Here is an 18,135-nt window from a genome sequence, read left to right on the forward strand (position 1 = left end):
AATTTCTTTTTACCATTTGGTTGCTTTCTATCAATGCACTCCACTCTCCACACTAATAAAATTATTGTGGACGACACGATTAAACTCCAAAAGTAAGATCTTGGGCTGGACTAGTGACACTACTACATGGCCAAGCTATTAGGAATATGTCACGCACGAGGAGCCAATGGAACGAACTACCTACTCGTAGTTGTCATTCGTAACATGTAGTTGTCCTAATAATACTAGTGTGCAAAAATGTCAAACACTAGTTGAGAACCGTTGTTCTACTAGTTCTCCCACTTCTTAATAGTGAGGCCCTTCAACTGGAAAAAGACGCCGGACGGCGTTCGGCATATAAACCGGCGTCCCGACTGCCGTTCGGTGTATTTCCAAAGAGTTATGTATTTTGTCCATCAAAGCTTCCCGGACAGGTCTCCAAGTTGCCGGAAGTTGTACGCATGCGCAGTAAGCAGCAACGCTGAAATTAGCAACAAAGCTAAACGGAGCAGAGAGGCAACGAGATTGTCTTAAAATGTGTAAAGTCCGACTTCTGAGAACGCTGGTGAAGCAGCGAATAAACGTGGCTGTCGAGGAGATATTTGAACTGTTTGAGAAAACCATAGCGGAGTACGAGGAGGAGCTTTGTCGAACCAAACAGGAGAAAGAGCGACAAGGCGAACTACTGAAAGCTGTTCTTCAACCTCACGTTCTCCTTCACAGAGCAGGTTGGTTAACAATAGTTCTGTGTTCATGTGTTCGGTGACTTTGTTATTATTTTACACCACACCTTTTGTTGTCCAAAAATGTTAAATTAAAACCAATCGTTACCAAAATTCATGTGCACATTTCCATCCATGCCCACATATTTTTTTTAAATAAACATTATTAAATAAAATATCAAAACGATCGCATGAAATCTTTTGGATTACATGGCCATTAGCGTCTGACACTATCGTTTCTCGATGCAGCCTAATATCGCTTAATGAGGTAAACGCCAGATTTACCTTTGTGAGGCTGAAATCACAGAATTTGGATAATTGGCCTTTAAACAATGTATATTAAATGATTAACCGATGTTTTTTTTTAAGCTGTCTCGTTTTTTGTTTTCATCCATGAATTTTTTTTCCCAGTTTTATTTTGTCAGTTTTTATTCACTATAGTATTCTTGATCCCAACAAAACATCCATACTTTGGTCCAACAATAACTTCATATTTGTCCAAAAATTGTAGTTATCCCAACATCCCAGTTGCTTCCCTCGTCTGGCGAAGACGTCCAGCGGGTGTCGGTGGAGATTCAAGAAGAAAAGCAGGAAGAGTCTCCGGCAGAGCCCCTCCGCATTAAGGAAGAGAAGGATGGGGAGCCCCTTCAAGGGCTGAAAGGCGAAGCTGATGTCAACACATTCAAATGGACTGGTGTCCACGTGAAGTTCGAAGTTGATGAAGGTCAATCATCACAGCTTCATCACACTCCACCTGTAGAGAAGTTAAGTCAGCACACGATAACAGAAAGTGATGGACTACACTGTGCACCATCACAAGCAGGCTTCATTGCTCCACTATCAGATAAGGCAAATATGTCAAATTCGTCTGACACAGATCACAGCGACACCAAAACTTTGGAGGCTAATAACAAATCTAAAGGCCATTTGATTCATCACACTATCTACAATCAGTTTAACTGCTCTCAATGTGAGAAAACATTTGCCAACAAAAAAGCCTTGAAAAATCATGCGGTCTCACACTTGGGAGTGAAACCTTTCTCTTGCACCCTTTGCGAGAGAAGATTCTCCTTCAAACGCAATGTCAAAAGACACATGAGAAGGCATACAGGGGAGAAACCCTTCACATGCTCAGTTTGCGCTCGAAGATTTCACGATAAAGACGACATGAAAACGCACATGTCGATACACACCGGGGTGAAACCTTTTCCGTGTGCAGTATGCGGCAAAGCATTCTCTCGTAGGTCGTATCTGAGGATACACTTAAGAATACACACCGGAGAGAAACCTTTTACGTGTGCAGTTTGTGCAAGACGCTTCGCTCGTACGACGTCGCTCAAAAGACATGCGCGGAAACACATGGCGGAGAAGCCTCTCAGTTGCTCGAGTGAACACATGGCCCAACAGAAGCTAACAGGGAACACTTGACTTCAGCTGCTCCGAATGTGGCAAAATATTTGCCGGCAAAGAAGTTTTGGTAGCACCCATGGTGACGTGCAATGGGAAACAACGGGGAAATTAGTAGGGCTGAATGATTTTGAAAAAAATTATCTAATTGCAGTTTTTTTCCCCTTCAAAATTGTATTCTACTACATTGCAGTGGCGATTTGAATTTGAAACATTATTTAGCAGAGATGGGCAGTCCGTCCCTGAGCCGGACCGGTTAGACCTTCCGGCCCGGCCGGATGCCCATTTTTGGGGCGGAGGGATAGGGGGTGACGAATTTAAAAAAATGGCTGGACTAAGCATGGCCGGAAGTGGATTTTAGTCCAGCCCACTAATCGGCCCTCATGCGTGTGAGGTGCTCGCGAGGCGGCCAAATTTCATCTCAGCCAACTCGATGAAGGGCTTCTTTTTAGGCTTCTTTCAAAACAAACTTGTGTTCGGGAGTATATTCAAGCTGTGCGCAGCACTCAAGTATGGCACATCATGCACTTTCCTACTTTCGGAAATACGCCGTAGCAAAACTGCTGTGTAGTGGTTTGCTGGAATGCTTTTATTTTGAAGGCCGGGAAGTGTGAAGGAGGGGAAGTGTGTAAAATAAGTAACTTGTTGAATACTTGCAGACTTGTCGTCTGTTGGACCCAAACAAGGCGGGGGCCGACAATGTTTATGAATATGGCCGGGGGGTCGCGGCCGGAAGGGTACCCAGGTCAAGGGTGGAGGGTCGCGGCCGGACGGGCAAAAAGGGGTCAGTGCCCAGCTCTGTTATTTAGCTTTACTCTTTAAGTTGGTTAATGGTGGATTGGTTGGTTATCTGTTTCTGACTCTAGTAATACTGTAACTGGGATTGCCTTTTTTTTTGTTTACTTAAAAATTGGGTGAGTGTTGGTTTTGTAATTGTTGCCTCATATTTCCACACAATAAATCATATATAGCAGTAGCAGTGAACATTAAAGTGTGTTTAATGACTTTTTATTCAACACATCCTTAGTTTTATGTACAATCACCCAGTTTTTTACATCTTAGATTTCATGTTGTCCATATGAGATTTCCAACATAGTCTATCATCAATTACTACTGAAAGGGATTCATTTTAGTGATAATTTATTAAAGCAGCACTGGGCAAGAATTCGACCTTAATACATTTTCTTCACAACTCTTTTGATGAAACATTGACTTACCAGTAGTTGGATGGGACTTTTGTCATGCCCTAGGGGTGTCTGTATCCTTTTTACTGGCACTAAGCAACTTTGAGGAGGATGGGAGCAACCCTGGCACACAAAAAAATACAAATGTCCTGTATTGCTTTACGCCATACTCACTTCCTCCTTTCGCTATAATGACGGAAGTCGATTCGAACCTCTATGCGCTATTACTGATGTCATGGCAGATGCCCCAAAACAGACAAAAAAACAGAAGTATTGTTTGAATAAAATTAGATTCATTACCTCATCGCTATTCATCTTTGACACAGCCACTGGAAATAGAAATGTAATTCAGTCCAACTTACAGGCCAGCGAGAGCTCAGGATGTCACGACACCTACGCGCTTGCGCGCATGAAAAATGTGGTTGACTTTTGTCAAAACACTACCGCTTTTGTCCACAAGGCACCGCCATAATCAACAAAAACTGACATATGACACAGTGTTGCTTTAATGTCGATTAAGTTTTTCATTGTATTTTTTGATTTTCCACAGTACGTCTTCAGAAGTTGTTGTATTTTTTTTTCTTTTTTCCCTGAACTCTAAAGTGTTGTTCCATCAACAAATCAAACATATTTTAAGACTTTGGAAACATTGCCGATATAATTCATATATAACATAAATTCGGGCCCAGCACAGATCCTTGGGGAACCCTGTAAGTATTTTTAATGGATTTGAGTTTTCATGATTAAATTGTACATATTCAAATCTGTCATCCAAGTTACTTTTTATCCACTTGTATGCCAGACCATATGTCATATTCTGTCATTTGTTCTAAAATATTGTAACATACAAAATATATGTTATGATCAATAGTGTCAAATAAATCCAAACTGAATTTTTTATTGCCTGTGTTGGTTGATTTGCCTTCCACCAGCTGCATGACTTGCTATCAAGGTGGACCTTTTCACTCGGAAGACAAACTGGTTTTCACATAGGAGATGGTGTTTGTTGCTAGATTTGTCTAAATCAACATGTGGGTATTCCATACGTTCTTTATGCTTACTTTCAGTTGGAACAGGACTTGGGCCGCGACTTGACGTTTCATGATAAAAAGACACACTATATAACAGGAAAGCACCTTCTGGCAAATGTGATGTATGTGTCCAACAAGAGACTGTTTGGCATGGTGGAATGCTGAGTTTAAGACAAGTGTGGGAATAATTATTGGTACAATAATCATAATCATACATTTGCTGCTCATGATGCTTTCATAAATTAAACCGCAAAGAGGTCAGGTGAAACCATGCTACCGACTGCTGAGATGAAGATGATTGCTGAAATTTCCTGCCAGATTGTTGATTTCTCTACTCATGTCTTGCCATACATGTATTGAGTAATTTTTCACCTACATGCAGACACACTCAACCTGCAGGATGAAATTAAGGCAATGTGTAAATATGACAAAAAGAAAATGGATAAAGATGGTTATGTGTATACTGAGTTTTGGATGTTAATAGCCCAAATGAGGAAAAAAAAAAGGAAGTATCGGTAGTAGAGGCAGCTCAAAAAGAAAATGTGTTTTTTGAACACTACAGAATTATGTCTGAAAATTGTCTGCCTGATAAACCTGACAGTTTATGATAAGGAAAGAAGGAAATTAATAACTGTAACGAGGGAGAACAAACTTGCATTCATCATTGAAAAGCTTCTTGGAACTGCATTAACAACCAACATTCATGATCAGTTAATTTAGTGATAAAAGGGAAACAAGTTTAATGTTTTTTTTTCTACTGCTCCACACTCCAGTCCGGTAGGTGGCGGTAATGCACCAACATGTTGGTTTGCGAACCACCAAATGAACCACACAAGAAGAAGACTTCAAACGTTTCATGACATCACAAGAACGCGAATTGAGAAACGGCTTTAGTTTTATTTGAATTTTTCTTTTGCAACTGCCCGCCTTTGCCCTTTAATCTAAGTGGATTCAGCAATCGCTCGCGTTACCTTGTTAAGCATCGCAATAGACGCTGAAATTTGTTACACTGCTGAGCAAGGGAGCTCATCGCGGTTGTGTTAAAAATGAGTAAAGTGAGTATTCTGAGAAAGTTGGTGAAGCAGCGATTAAACCTGGCCGTCGAAGAGGTATTTGAACTGTTTGAGAGAACCACAATGGAGTACGAGGAGGAACTTTTTCGTACCAAAGAAGAGAACAAGCGACAACGTCAATTACTGCACGCGGTTCTCAAGCCACACGTTAAACTGCACAATGCAGGTCGGGTGACTTCTTTTCACTTACTCGTTTGAACGAGTTGAAAAGGGGATATTGGGAATTGTTGTATCCATGATAAAATGAGTTTGATTTTTGTTGCTCTGATTTATTCAGACTGAAAAACCTTGCACTAGACAAACGTGTTTTATGCTTAAAAAAACGTTATTTAAACAGTATACAGAACATGCAAAAAACGTCAACAATATTATAGAATTTCAACAAACTGACACGCTGCTGTGCTTTCTCGGTCTTGTACAGATGCAAAGTTGCAGGAAGATGTTCCCTCTGAGGAGCCAGCAGAGCCCCCCCATTTTAAAGAGGATAAGGAGCAGCTCCAAGGTCTGGAGGAGGAATCTGACATCCACAAACCCATATTAACTAGCGTTGATGTTAAGACAGAAGAGGATGAAGCTCGCCCCTTCCAGCTTCATCACAGTCAAAGTGGGGGAAAGTCAAGTGCACACAAGACAACGGAAGCCGATGGAGAACAATGTGAAGATCTCCACTCGGAACCAGACTCCCTCTTTGCTCCGATATCAGATACGGATGACGTGCTTTCACACTCATCTGACACTAATCACAGTTACCAGGACAAAAAACGTTTGAAGACTAAAAAGAAGTCTAAAATGGATGTGACACATGACAATGATAACAAGCTATTAAAAAAACAAACAAAGACGATCTTGAAGTGCTCTGAATGCGGCAAAACGTGGCCCTCCAAGTCGCATTTGAAGACACACATGTTAACACACACTGGCGAGAAACCCTTTGTTTGCTTAATCTGTGGTAAAAGATTCTCCATCAAGCAGAATATGAAGAGACACATGTTGATCCATACAGGGGAAAAGCCCCATTGCTGTTCAATTTGTGATAAAAGATTCTATGAGAAGTTTTACCTGGAAAGACACTTGCAGAGGCACACCACAGAGTAAAAAGAAAAGGCATTTTAAAAGTTCACTCCGTGCAAAACGTTTGTCATAGCAGTACACGCATGAGTGTACATGAAAATACACACTGCGTAGAAACCTTTGACCTTCAGCAGCTCAAGTCAGCACAAGCGAGGTTGATTGTTCAAGTGCTATATAAATCAAGTTGAGCATTTTGCACAGGATGAAGTAAAAAAAAACCGTGAGTATTGTTTTGTTCTCTCTGTACATGTTGACATACATGACATCACTCACATTTGCTACAAGTTTAGTTTGAATGTAAACAAACAACCATAGTTTCCCAACAAATGACTAAGGCTACATTATCAGTTTGTGCATTTTCAGTTTATTAGATATTTTTTTTCAATAGAAGGATGGAAAATAAGTTATATATTTTTTTGTCTAATTCAAAAACAATCTCCAGATTAATTATTAAAATTGTTAGTTGCAGCTGTAGTTATTACTATATGTATTATGAAGTATCAAGGTCTGTGTTCCTTATTAAACACAAACTTTTTGGGGAGGCTGGATGGATTAATTGCATTTAAACTGAGTCAATGAACAAATTAAACTCACATCTCAAGGCACCACCATGGAATTCATTTTTAAATTCAATAGGGGATTCCAATTTTTTGCCTACCTCATCATAACGAGGTAAAGCTAAATGATTACCCTTTTGTTAGCTTGTTGTACATTAGATGTATACTGTTTGAGTGAAACAGCAGTTCATTAATAAACGATAAAGTGATTTCAAAAGGTGGGTCTACCTGTATGTGTGTGTTAAGTGGACGACCTTTCAAATTTAACAGCCTTCAAATTATATGACATGAGGAGGAAACCTCCGGTTAAAATACTTTTTACTTTTACGAAGTAGATTTCAGAGCTTGTACTTTTTTTTTTTTTTTTTTTTTTTGAGTATTTGAATGAGTACTTTTACCAAAGTCATATTTTATACAAGTAGTTGTACTTTTACTTAAGTCCAGAATGTCAGTACTTTTCCCATCTCTGGTTATGAACGTATCACACATTGTCACATAGGCAAGGCAGAGGCTTCCTGTCATGTAGAGTCAACGTGTAAGTGTACCTTGCTTTAATCGGGATTTAAATGTCTTAACTTCTTCTCAATACCAACACATGCCATTAGTATCATTACCAGGCAGTTTTTGTTGGCATTACTGTTCAATCAAGTTGGTAGGAGTTAGCTGAAGATTTTTTTTTTCAAGCTAGGAAACGATCCTCCCTCCTGTAGGTAGCGGTAATGCAGCGTAAAGCTGTTTGCCATCCGCTAATTAAATGTAAGACGAAGAAGAAACATGGAACGCTAGCGACACGTCGCTGAGCTAAAAGTGAATCTGCTGATTTTACTGACTTTGTGCTTTTATTAGCACACAAGTCCGTCTTGTTTTAGACAAACGCTCTCACTGTTCCCCGTGGAGACAAATCGAAACTGGGGTTTTTAACGCGTTAGCTTAGCGCGTTAGCTGCACGTCGCTAAGCAGAGAGCGAGTGTGAGTGTGTGAACATGCTGACGGATTTGAAGAAACACTGACTAAACGTGGAAGCGTTGAAGATTTACTTGAACTGTTTCAGAGAACTATAGCGGAGTACAGGGAAGGAGGAAACAAAGAAGAAACTACTGTATGGTTTCCCCAAGCCTCGTCTTCAACTACACAAAGCAGGTTCGTGTAATTCCGTATTTAACGCTGTCAATTTCTTTATCCAACACTCGTTGTGATGTCTGTAAGACTGCATTGTTATCTTCATTGTTGAAGTCAAAAGTTGATTATTAACTCTACAAATATCGAGTTTAAAGTAGCCGCCATTTTGGGTGTGACAAATCACGTTCTAGGTCTCGCGAGCGCGGCCAAAACCTGAACCAGGGGTGTCCAGCTCCGGTCACCAAGGGCCGCTTTAATGCCTGTTTTCCAGCTCTCCTTGGTGCAACACACCTGATTTAAATGATCAGCTCATTAGCAATCTGTGAAGAAGCTTGATAACGACCATCAGGTGCGTTTGCAGGAGTGATAGATGGAAAACAGGGAGGACAACGGCCCTTGAGGACAGAGTTTGGACACCCCTGGTTTAAATTGTAGAGCCAGGAACGGCTCCAGGATTATTTGCTCTCCTGAATAATGATCTTGCAAAGAAAATGCTGAAGGGTCTTAACTTTGGCTATCCAGAGTTCTGACTGGGGTGTTGTACCCCCTTGCCATGCCTGACTCTGCTCGTCCTGCCGTCAGTGGAATGCAAAGTGGGGCTGGGACCCACTGAGATCCACACAACCCGTGCCAAAGAAAAACCCCTGCTGGGTCAATACACAATATGCATGTGTATCGAGAGCGGATTAAAGAGTATTCAGTTGATGTGATGATGTCATTTTCAGTGGACAGTTGGCCTTCACAATAATTACTATATCGACTTATCACTTGGGGAGGAAAAAATTGTCTTTTATTTTTATTTTTTGGGACTTGATGAATGGTCATTTGCTTGTGTGTATGTTTACATACATTACTGGCATTTACGCACATTGTATTTATTTATTTATTTCTTAATCATAATTTATTACTTCAAGAGCTCTGGTATGTTCATGGAGCAACCTTTGTGCACTTCTCTGCACTCCTACATTGATATGTCCAGTTTTTTCATTAAGGGATGGAAATTTAAAAAAAATCGGATTCCTTGATTTGATAAAAAAACAACAGATTAATCGATTATTAAAGTAATTGTTAGTTGCAACCCTCATTAACACGATTTCATCAGTGCTATTTCTGATAACCTGTCTATGGCATATTGCATTACGTGCCAGCATTGTGCTGACTTGTCAATCAATCAATCACATTTTATTTAACAGGTCTTGTGATTGTTTTAACTACACAACGTGTAGGTCTCTAGGTTTTACATTTAGTGTAGGTGTTATTTTTGTTATTATCATTTGTGTCACCATCCTCACATTGTAGTCTCTGTGACTCTGAGTGTGTGCGCCTTTAAAAGGTGGAGCCATGCCTGGTGAGTGACGTGTGCGTCAAGGAATGAGAGTGTTGTTGGCTAAGGTTCCCAACTGGCTGTTAGCAAGTCTGCATGTTGAATGACTGGGTGTCAGTGCATGACTGTGCTTATTGCGTGTTTTTTTTTTCTGTTCAATGTTAACCAAGTTATTCCATTCATCGTTTCTGCCGTACTGGAATTATTATTCTACTTTTGCAGCCTTTTTGAGGTCAGCAGCTGTGAGGAGCTTTGCTTAGCCTGACTGCCGTCATTTGGAGTAGTGAAACCAGCTTAATGTTAACACTGTGCACTGACACCCTGCTGTGGTTTCCTTGTATCACGCAGACATGAAGCACGAAGACGTTCCGTGTGAGCAGCAGTGCAGCTCCACTGTGAAGCAGGAGGATCTAGGAGAGCCACCCCACATTAAAGAGGAAGAAGAGGAGTCTGATGTTATCGCGTTCACCTGGACTGGCGTCCACGTGAAGAGCGAGCAGGATGAAGGTCCTTCCTCGCAGCTTCATCGCAATCAAAGTGGGGAGGACGAAGTTGCGTCCTCGCAGCTTCATCACAGTCAAAGTGAGGAGAGCAGAGGCAGCAGCTCAAGTCAAGCTGATGGAGAATCGCTAAAGACCGAGACTAAGAGGTCTAAAGGTGAACATCCCAGTGACAAAGGCCCCTTGAACTGCTCTCAGTGTGGCAGAACGTTTGCCTACAAAAGTGCTTTGAAAACGCACATGAGAACGCACAGCGGGGAGAAACCTTTTGCTTGCTCAGTTTGCGGTAAAAGCTTCACCTTTAAGCAGAATCTGAGCAGACACGTGGCAATTCACACAGGGGAGAAACCGTTTTCCTGTTCGGCTTGCGACAAGAGATTCTTAAGTAAGTTTGAACTGAGAAGACACATGAGCACACACAGTGCCAAGAATCCTTTTTCCTGTTCATTTTGCGCGCAAAGGTTTTTTCACATGTCCAAACTTAGAGTACACATGAAAACACACATCGGGGAGAAACCTTTGCGTTGCAGCAGCTCCAGTCAACACGTGATTACAGAAGCCGATGGAGAGCAGTGTGAAGAGCCACACTCAAAAGCAGGCGACTCGACGTCACACTCTTCGGACACAGATCACAGTGACGACACCAAAGAATCATCGGAGACTGTAAAGAAGCCTAAAGAGGATGCGACGCACGACGACGACAATCATTTTTACTGCCCTGTATGTGGGAAAAAATATGCTTATAAAAGTCATTTAAAAGCACACATGATAAAGCACAGCGGGGAGAAACCTTTCGCTTGCTCAGTTTGCGACAAAAGATTCACTGCTAAGCGCAGTATGATGAGACACACGGCGATGCACACGGCCGAAAAACGCTACTCCTGTTCGGTTTGCGGCACGACCTTCCCAGACGAGTCGGAAATGAAAAAACATAGGAGCACACACACCGTTGAGAAACATTTTCTGTGTTCGGTTTGTGCGAAAAGTTTCTCTCACAAGTCCTACCTCAGGCAACATATGAAAAGACACACCGGGGAGAAACCGTTCACATGTTCAACTTGCGGCCGAAGTTTCTCACACAGGTCGTATCTAAAAATACACATGGTGACGCACACCCGGGAGAAAGCTTTTACTTGTGCAGTTTGTTCGAAAAGTTTCTCTCACAGGTCTTACCTGGGAGTTCACATGAGAATGCACACTGGGGAGAAACCGTTTCTATGTCCGGTTTGCGCGAAAACATTCTCCCAAAGCTCGTGTCTCAGACAACACATGGTAACTCACACTGGGGAGAGACCTTTTCATTGTTCACTCTGTGACAAAAGTTACTCGCATAGGTCACATCTCAAACAACACATGATGACGCACAGCGGGAAGAAACATTTTACGTGCCCGGTTTGTGACAAAAGTTTGTCTAGTAGCGCTTATCTGAGAAAACACTTGAAACAACACAATTCAAAGGAGACTTCGGCCTCGGGCGGCTTGTCGGCAGAAGCGGATGGAGAACAAGCAGACGACAACCTGGCTCCACTATCGGATTCGGACGACGTGATGTCAGACGCTTCTGACGCTGATCACGTTGACAACACCGAAGAACCTTTAGAGACTCGTTAGCAGTCGGTTCTTTAACTAACTCTGACGGTCAGAAAACATTTGCCAGAGAAGGACAATTAAAAGTACATTAAACTCCCGTTTATTGCAGGGGATACTTTCCGTACCTTTCCGCAATTGGTGAAAATCCTAAAATCTAGAAATGAAAATGTGCTCAATAACTCGTGTAAAGATGCAACTAAGGATTATTTTAATCATCAATTAATCTGTCAATTGTTTTGTTCATTAAACAAGGAATTTAATAAAAATAAAACACCTATTTTTAATTTGCATCCCTGTATTCAAAAACAGGACATTTATTTCACATTGACAGGGCAGAAAATGCACAAACATGAATTAATTACATTGGTCAACACACAATTTGGTGCCATGAAACAGTTTTATAGTATTTTAATGTCACTAAATCGGTAAATGACATTTATTTATTTTTTTATTTTTTACGGATTGGCTCCAGTTTTTGTTTTCTATTGTTGTTGAAAAAAAAAGTGCTAATAATACGCAATACATTGGCATTATCTTTTTGCTAAAACTTTGCTGAGGCTGTATCTGTCTGATCAATGATGTCTATACAGCGTTCTTTCATTTTTGGTTCTGCAAATCATGTTTCGTTTCACAATCAAGCAAAACTCTAGGAAATATGGCAAGATCGCACATGCGTGATGTAAGGAATTCCGAGACGAGGCCACCCGGGGGAGAGGCCCTTTGGCCTCGTCGGAGAGAAAAAGTATCCACAGTGGAATTCCCGACACCCCATTTCTTGTTTGTTTACATGTGATATTGTGTCCAAATGAAATTTTGATACATCAAATTTGCCTTTGAGTATTTAATATAACAAATAGGAAATACAAAAACTATGGTCGAGTAGAAACAGCAGCGCTGGGTCCTACCTCCGTCTCCCGAGGGATCATGAAGTCAGGAACCCCCCCCCCCCCCTCCCCCTCTCCTGAGATATTGGGTTATAAATCAGTGCCAGCCCCTCCTTTCCAGGAAGAGCTGCCTCTTCTAAAACCTTTTTGTTATTGCATTATTATTCATTATCATCAGTTTTATCAGAACAGCTAATGTGTGCGTGTGTGTCCGAGTGTTCAGTGAAAGCTGCAGCACAGGAATATATCTAGAGCGAGTAGATGAAAAATACTTGCACTTGTCTCAAATCTGAGGGCAAAATGCCACCATTTAGGGGCAGTCTTTTTGTGTGGTCAATTGTTTTGTCTAAAAACATAAAAGGAATGTAGTAATAAGATCGTTTTTAGAATTGTAATTACGTACTGTAGTATGCGTGTGGGATGTGTGCCTTTAATGGGGTGTGGCCTAGCAAGTGACACCAGGAGCTGGAGTCAGGTTGGCTGTGTGAGCCTTTTGTGGTGGCCTACAGCAGCTCCTTGCAAATGTTTTCATTTTGTATTTGTGCGTTTGACTTTTTGTATAGTTAAACGAACGACTGTGGATGTCCTTTCCCACATGTGAGAGGGCATCACCGTATTGGCATTGCTCCGTTTTCTTTTCCACTTCACTCGTGTGACAACATACGCACATCTCACAAGTCAAACACCACACCACCACAATTTAAATGACCAGGAGAGGAGTTCCAAACCGAATCATTACTTTAAGATTTAAGGCTGGAAGCAAACAGTAACTGCGTTGAATGTGTTGTGGTGACTGTAAATATTGGGAAACTCAAAATGGAGCACTTGTCTTGTGGTCATTTGCTATTATCTGCTTTAAGACCTCAAAGTGATTGTGTATAATTATCATTAACCCCCCCATGAAGACAGGAGAAATGTAACCATTGTTGGCTTAAAATATAGATATTTGTTTGAACTATTATCTTCCTCTTTGTCATTTTTGGGTGGCTGGGATTGCGTGTAAATGATGAAATGTCCCGATTAAAAAGAAAAATCACTCTGTACACTGCAGGGTGTCCCCAACTTTTTCTTGTAATTTACCACAATATTTCGAGAAACATTACAATAGTATAACGTGACACGGGTAGCAAAAGTGTCATTTCTTCAGTGTTTTCTCATGATGATCAGGAATAATGAAATATTTCGAGAGATATGATGTACTCAATTTTGTGAGATACAATGTAGTGTATTCTATTTCAAACAAATGTAATATTTTAAGACGAATATGGAAAATTTGTCAAATGCAGAGGCACACGAATGAAATAAGCCTGAGCTACAGTCCTCAGCCTGAGGGTGGCGGTAATGCCTCCAAAAGTCATTTGCCACTGCTGATAACCTCACGAAGAAGAAAGAAGAAAAGGGATTAAATTAGCAGGATGTCGTTGTAAGAGCCCCCGCTAAAGCTCTATTTTGTCTTTATTTACCTCGTGCCTTTAGACCCACACGTTTCGTCTAACAGACAAGCATTTAAAATATCGACGGGTCTAATGGAGTTTCGTCAAAGCGCACTTTGAAGTTGTTCGAATTATTTTAGCTTGCTAACAGAGAGACGCTGAGGTTACGAGACGTCGCAAACGTCATCGTGTAAAAACATGTGCAAAGTCAAAATGCTGCGAACGTTGGTGAAGCAGCGACTGAATGTGGCCGTCGAGGAGGTAATCGAACTGTTTGAGAGAACCATAGCGGAGTACGAGGAGCAACTTTGGCGAAGCAAAGACGAAAACGAGCGACGACGACGGGACGATGTTTGCAAGCCTCGTGTTCCGTTGCCAAAAGAAGGTTTGCTTACTTCTTTTTCCTCAACGTTCTAACCCTTGGAGGGGAAGTTCATTAAACGAATACTCATAGCGATGTCTCTACAAATGCTCCGCCATGTTAAATGTTGTTGTGATAACAAGAAGTGCTGTTTAAAGGTGAAACAGTTTATTATTAACCGTACAAAAGCAGACTTTAAAAGGGCCGCCATATTGGATGCGACTAATCGCGTTCGAGATCTCACGACACGAGCTCTCAACTGATTTAATGTTGAGATATTGTTTTTATTCCACCAGTTTTGATGGTTTGGTTTTAAATTGTAAGTGCAGTGAACGTCATTCAATATCAGTTCAGCTCCTCGCCATTGGGGGCGTTTTAGACTGGTCTTTTTTTAGGCTTTTACAGTATTGACACCGTTTTTTTGTACACCATATGCACAAATAAGTTGCTGTGCAAATTTCTATTTTCAGATGTTTTATTGTTCAAAAATGTGAGGTGACTCCACATGTTCATATGAGCATAAAATAAACATGTACACCTTGTCATCAGATACTCTCATTATTAGTGCATTTCTACTTATTGAATCGACATTAAAGCATTGAACAAATATCAATATTGAAAAGAATCGCAACCTCAAGGATTAGTGCATTTCTACTTATTGAATCGACATTAAAGCATTGAACAAATATCAATATTGAAAAGAATCGCAACCTCAAGGATTAATTGTTCAGCCATACTTTTATCCCTGGATTTTTTAAATCAAGGCACACCCTGCTGTGCTTTTTCCTTGTGTGATGCAGACGTGGAGCAGGTGGAGCGTCAAGAAGGGCTTCCCTCTGATCAGCGTGAGGATCCAGCAAAACCCCTCCACATTAAAGAGGAAGAGGAGGACATGTGGAGCAATCAGGCTGAGGAGAAGCTTCCGGGGCTGCAGGCGGCTGAGGTTACAGAGTTCACATGGACCGGCATCCATGTTAAGAGTGAAGATGATGAAGGTCAGTCCTCACAGCTTCATCACACTAAAAGCCCGGAGAAGTCAAGTCAACACATGCCAATAAAAGCTGCTGGACAACACGGCGCTCCACTCTCAGATATGGACGACATGATGTCCCACTCGTCCGACACCGATCACAGCGATGACGACAAAGAACCTTTGAAGTCTAAAAAGAAGTCAAAAGGGACGCATCACACCGACAACAAACATTTTGACTGCTCCGAATGTGGGAAAACGTTTACCAACAAAAGCGTTTTGAAAAACCACATGGTAACGCACACCGGGGAGAAACCTTTCGTGTGCACGGTTTGCAATAAAAGATTCTCCTTGAAGCACCACATGAAGAGACACATGAGAGTGCACGTGGGGGAGAAAGCTTTTTTCCCCTGCTCAATTTGCAATAAAAGATTCCGAGACGAGGTCGCCATGAAGGAACACGTGAGAACACACGCCGGAGAGAAACCTTTGACGCCCGGCGGATCAAGTCAACACATCGCAGAAGCAGACGACTACGCGCCGCTGTCAGATTTGGACTACGTGATGTCGCAGTCGTCCGACACCGATCATAGCGACGACGCCAAAGAACCTTTGAAAACAAAAAAGAAGTCATCCGACGGCGATATGACGTATCACGCTGAAACCAAACTGTACATTTGCTCCGGATGCGGCAAAACGTTTACCAACAAAAGCGTTTTACGAAATCACATGGTGACGCACACCGGAGAGAAACCTTTCGCCTGCTCGGTTTGCGACAAAAGATTCTCCTTCAAGCAGAACATGAGGCGACACATGGCGATACACACGGGGGAGAAACCCCACTCCTGCGCGTTTTGTAGTAAGCGATTCTACGATAAGTTTGAAATGAAGAGACACATGCTGACGCACACGTCCGAGAAGCCTTTCACGTGTTCCTTCTGCACCAAAAGTTTCTCCCGCCGCTCACATTTTCGAATGCACATGAAAAGGCACGCGGCGGAGAAACCGTCCACCTCCAGCAGCTCCAGTCAACACGTGCCGACGGAAGCCGACGGGGAACACGGCGAGGAGCTCCACTCGCAAGCGCACAACTTCGCCCCACTGTCGGATATGGAAGACATGATGTCACAGTCGTCCGACGTCGACCACAGCGACGACCCCAAAGAACCATCCGAGTCTCTCAAGAACTCCGAAGGAAGCGTGACACATCCCGCCGAAAGCAAACAATTTAACTGCTCCGTATGCGAGAAAACCTTCGCCAACAAAGGAAGTTTGAAAACTCACATGCTAACGCACACCGGAGAGAAACCGTTCGCCTGCCCGATATGCGATAAACGATTCTCTATCAAGCAGAACATGAAGAGACACATGGCGATACACACGGGGGAGAAACCTTACTCCTGCTCCGTTTGCGACAAAAGGTTCTACGTGGAGTTTGAAATGAAACGACACAAGCGGATACACTCTTCCGAGAAACCGTTCACGTGCTCGCTTTGCGCCAAAAGTTTCTCGTGCAGCAATTACCTCACGCTGCACATGAGCACGCACACGTCGGAGAAGCCGTTCGCGTGTCCGGTGTGCGCGAAAAGCTTCTCCCATAAATCCTACCTCCGACAACACATGAGAATACACGCGTCGGAGAAACCGTTCACGTGTTCCGTTTGCTCGAAAGGCTTCTCCAGTCGCTCGTATCTCCGAATACACATGAGCCTGCACACGGGAGAGAACATTTTCACGTGTTCGTCCTGCGATAAAAGTTTTTCCCGCCGATCGCATTTCCGAAAGCACATGAGAACGCACGCGGGCGAGAACTCCTTCACCTGTTCGGTTTGTACCAACCGATTCGCGGGTATAGAGTGCCTCATTGCGCACATGAGAACGCACGTGGAGGAGAATCCTTTGGCCTCCAGCAGCTCGAGTCAACTCATGACAGCAGAAGCCGACGGCGAACAAGCGGTTAACTTTGCGCCACTGTCGGATATGGACGACGACATGTCACACTCTTCTGACACGGAGCACAGTGACCAATACGAAGAACCTTTGGAGACCAATAAGGACTCTGAGAGCGAGAACACACATCGCCTTGACAACAGTGGCGACATGTCCGCAATGTACACATACCCACAGGTTAATTGACTAAGTGTATAAAGTAGGGCTGAATGATTTATGACAATAATCGAACTGTGGGGTTTTTTTTTCCTCAATATTGTGATTTAATGTATGATTATTCTTTTGTAGGTCATCTTGAAATTTTGAACAAGCAATACATTCATCTTCATTACAATAAACTTAACACATTTATTATACATAAATGTTTTGGTCTCATAGCTTAGGCTTACGCTCAAATGACTTGACAAAGATGTACCAAAAAAGGGTGGCGTGAACATTTTTTTTGTTTCATGAAACAATTATATGTAAACAAAACATGTAGACTGCACTTCTTAAGCACTGCACTTATTTATGTACTATAAAATGAATAAATATAAAGATACATACAGTATATACAAAATAAACCTACCTTCCGACCGAAATGAAGCTTTTTTTTTATGGCTACTACATTGTAATGTCAAGTTGAATATGATTAATTGTTCAGCCCGAGTTTAAGGTACTGTCTGTTCGACTGAAAATTATTTTATTGCCACTTTGGTTCCAATTAGCTCAGTAATAGATAAAGGCTGAGTTCCTGGAGGGTGCAGTGAACTGCAATCGATGATCTGATTTTATGAAAAAAAAATAACTGTTGGGACCTGGGTAAAGACCCTGTAAAGTGATTGCAAAATTTTGCGAAATTTTTGTTTACCGGTAAATACAGAAGATAACACCGGTCAACGTATTTTTACTCCATTTTTTAAAATCTGAGATGTAAGTACATTTTTCTAGAAGAATGTTTTTTTTTTAGGCTGATTCCAAACTGCCTTTGTTTTTTTCCC

The 18,135-nt window shown here is 41.9% G+C and overlaps 4 protein-coding genes across 4 annotated transcripts; all 4 read left to right on the top strand.

Annotated features, from left to right (window-relative positions):
* Nucleotides 1-457: 457 nt before the first annotated feature.
* LOC147138768 (uncharacterized) lies at nt 458-4,192 on the top strand. The gene is made up of 2 exons (XM_086046710.1): nt 458-707; nt 1,213-4,192. Exons 1-2 carry the CDS (start codon nt 515-517, stop codon nt 2,127-2,129), a joined length of 1,110 nt encoding a protein of 369 aa, XP_085902836.1. The 5' UTR covers nt 458-514; the 3' UTR covers nt 2,130-4,192.
* A 906-nt stretch (nt 4,193-5,098) lies between these two features.
* LOC147138769 (uncharacterized) lies at nt 5,099-7,008 on the top strand. The gene is made up of 2 exons (XM_086046711.1): nt 5,099-5,562; nt 5,818-7,008. Exons 1-2 carry the CDS (start codon nt 5,370-5,372, stop codon nt 6,489-6,491), a joined length of 867 nt encoding a protein of 288 aa, XP_085902837.1. The 5' UTR covers nt 5,099-5,369; the 3' UTR covers nt 6,492-7,008.
* Nucleotides 7,009-7,710: 702 nt separating this feature from the next.
* LOC147138770 (uncharacterized) lies at nt 7,711-11,845 on the top strand. Its single transcript, XM_086046709.1, has 2 exons — nt 7,711-8,164; nt 9,816-11,845. Exon 2 carries the CDS (start codon nt 9,818-9,820, stop codon nt 11,576-11,578), a length of 1,761 nt encoding a protein of 586 aa, XP_085902835.1. The 5' UTR covers nt 7,711-8,164; nt 9,816-9,817; the 3' UTR covers nt 11,579-11,845.
* A 1,990-nt stretch (nt 11,846-13,835) lies between these two features.
* On the top strand, nt 13,836-17,736 carry LOC147138771 (uncharacterized). The gene is made up of 2 exons (XM_086046707.1): nt 13,836-14,259; nt 15,036-17,736. Exons 1-2 carry the CDS (start codon nt 14,073-14,075, stop codon nt 17,339-17,341), a joined length of 2,493 nt encoding a protein of 830 aa, XP_085902833.1. The 5' UTR covers nt 13,836-14,072; the 3' UTR covers nt 17,342-17,736.
* The last annotated feature ends 399 nt before the right edge of the window (nt 17,737-18,135 follow it).

Source organism: Filicampus tigris, chromosome 12 (genome assembly GCF_054856515.1).
Source record: "Filicampus tigris isolate MCC_2025a chromosome 12, RoL_Ftig_1.0, whole genome shotgun sequence".
Classification (NCBI taxonomy): domain Eukaryota; kingdom Metazoa; phylum Chordata; class Actinopteri; order Syngnathiformes; family Syngnathidae; genus Filicampus; species Filicampus tigris.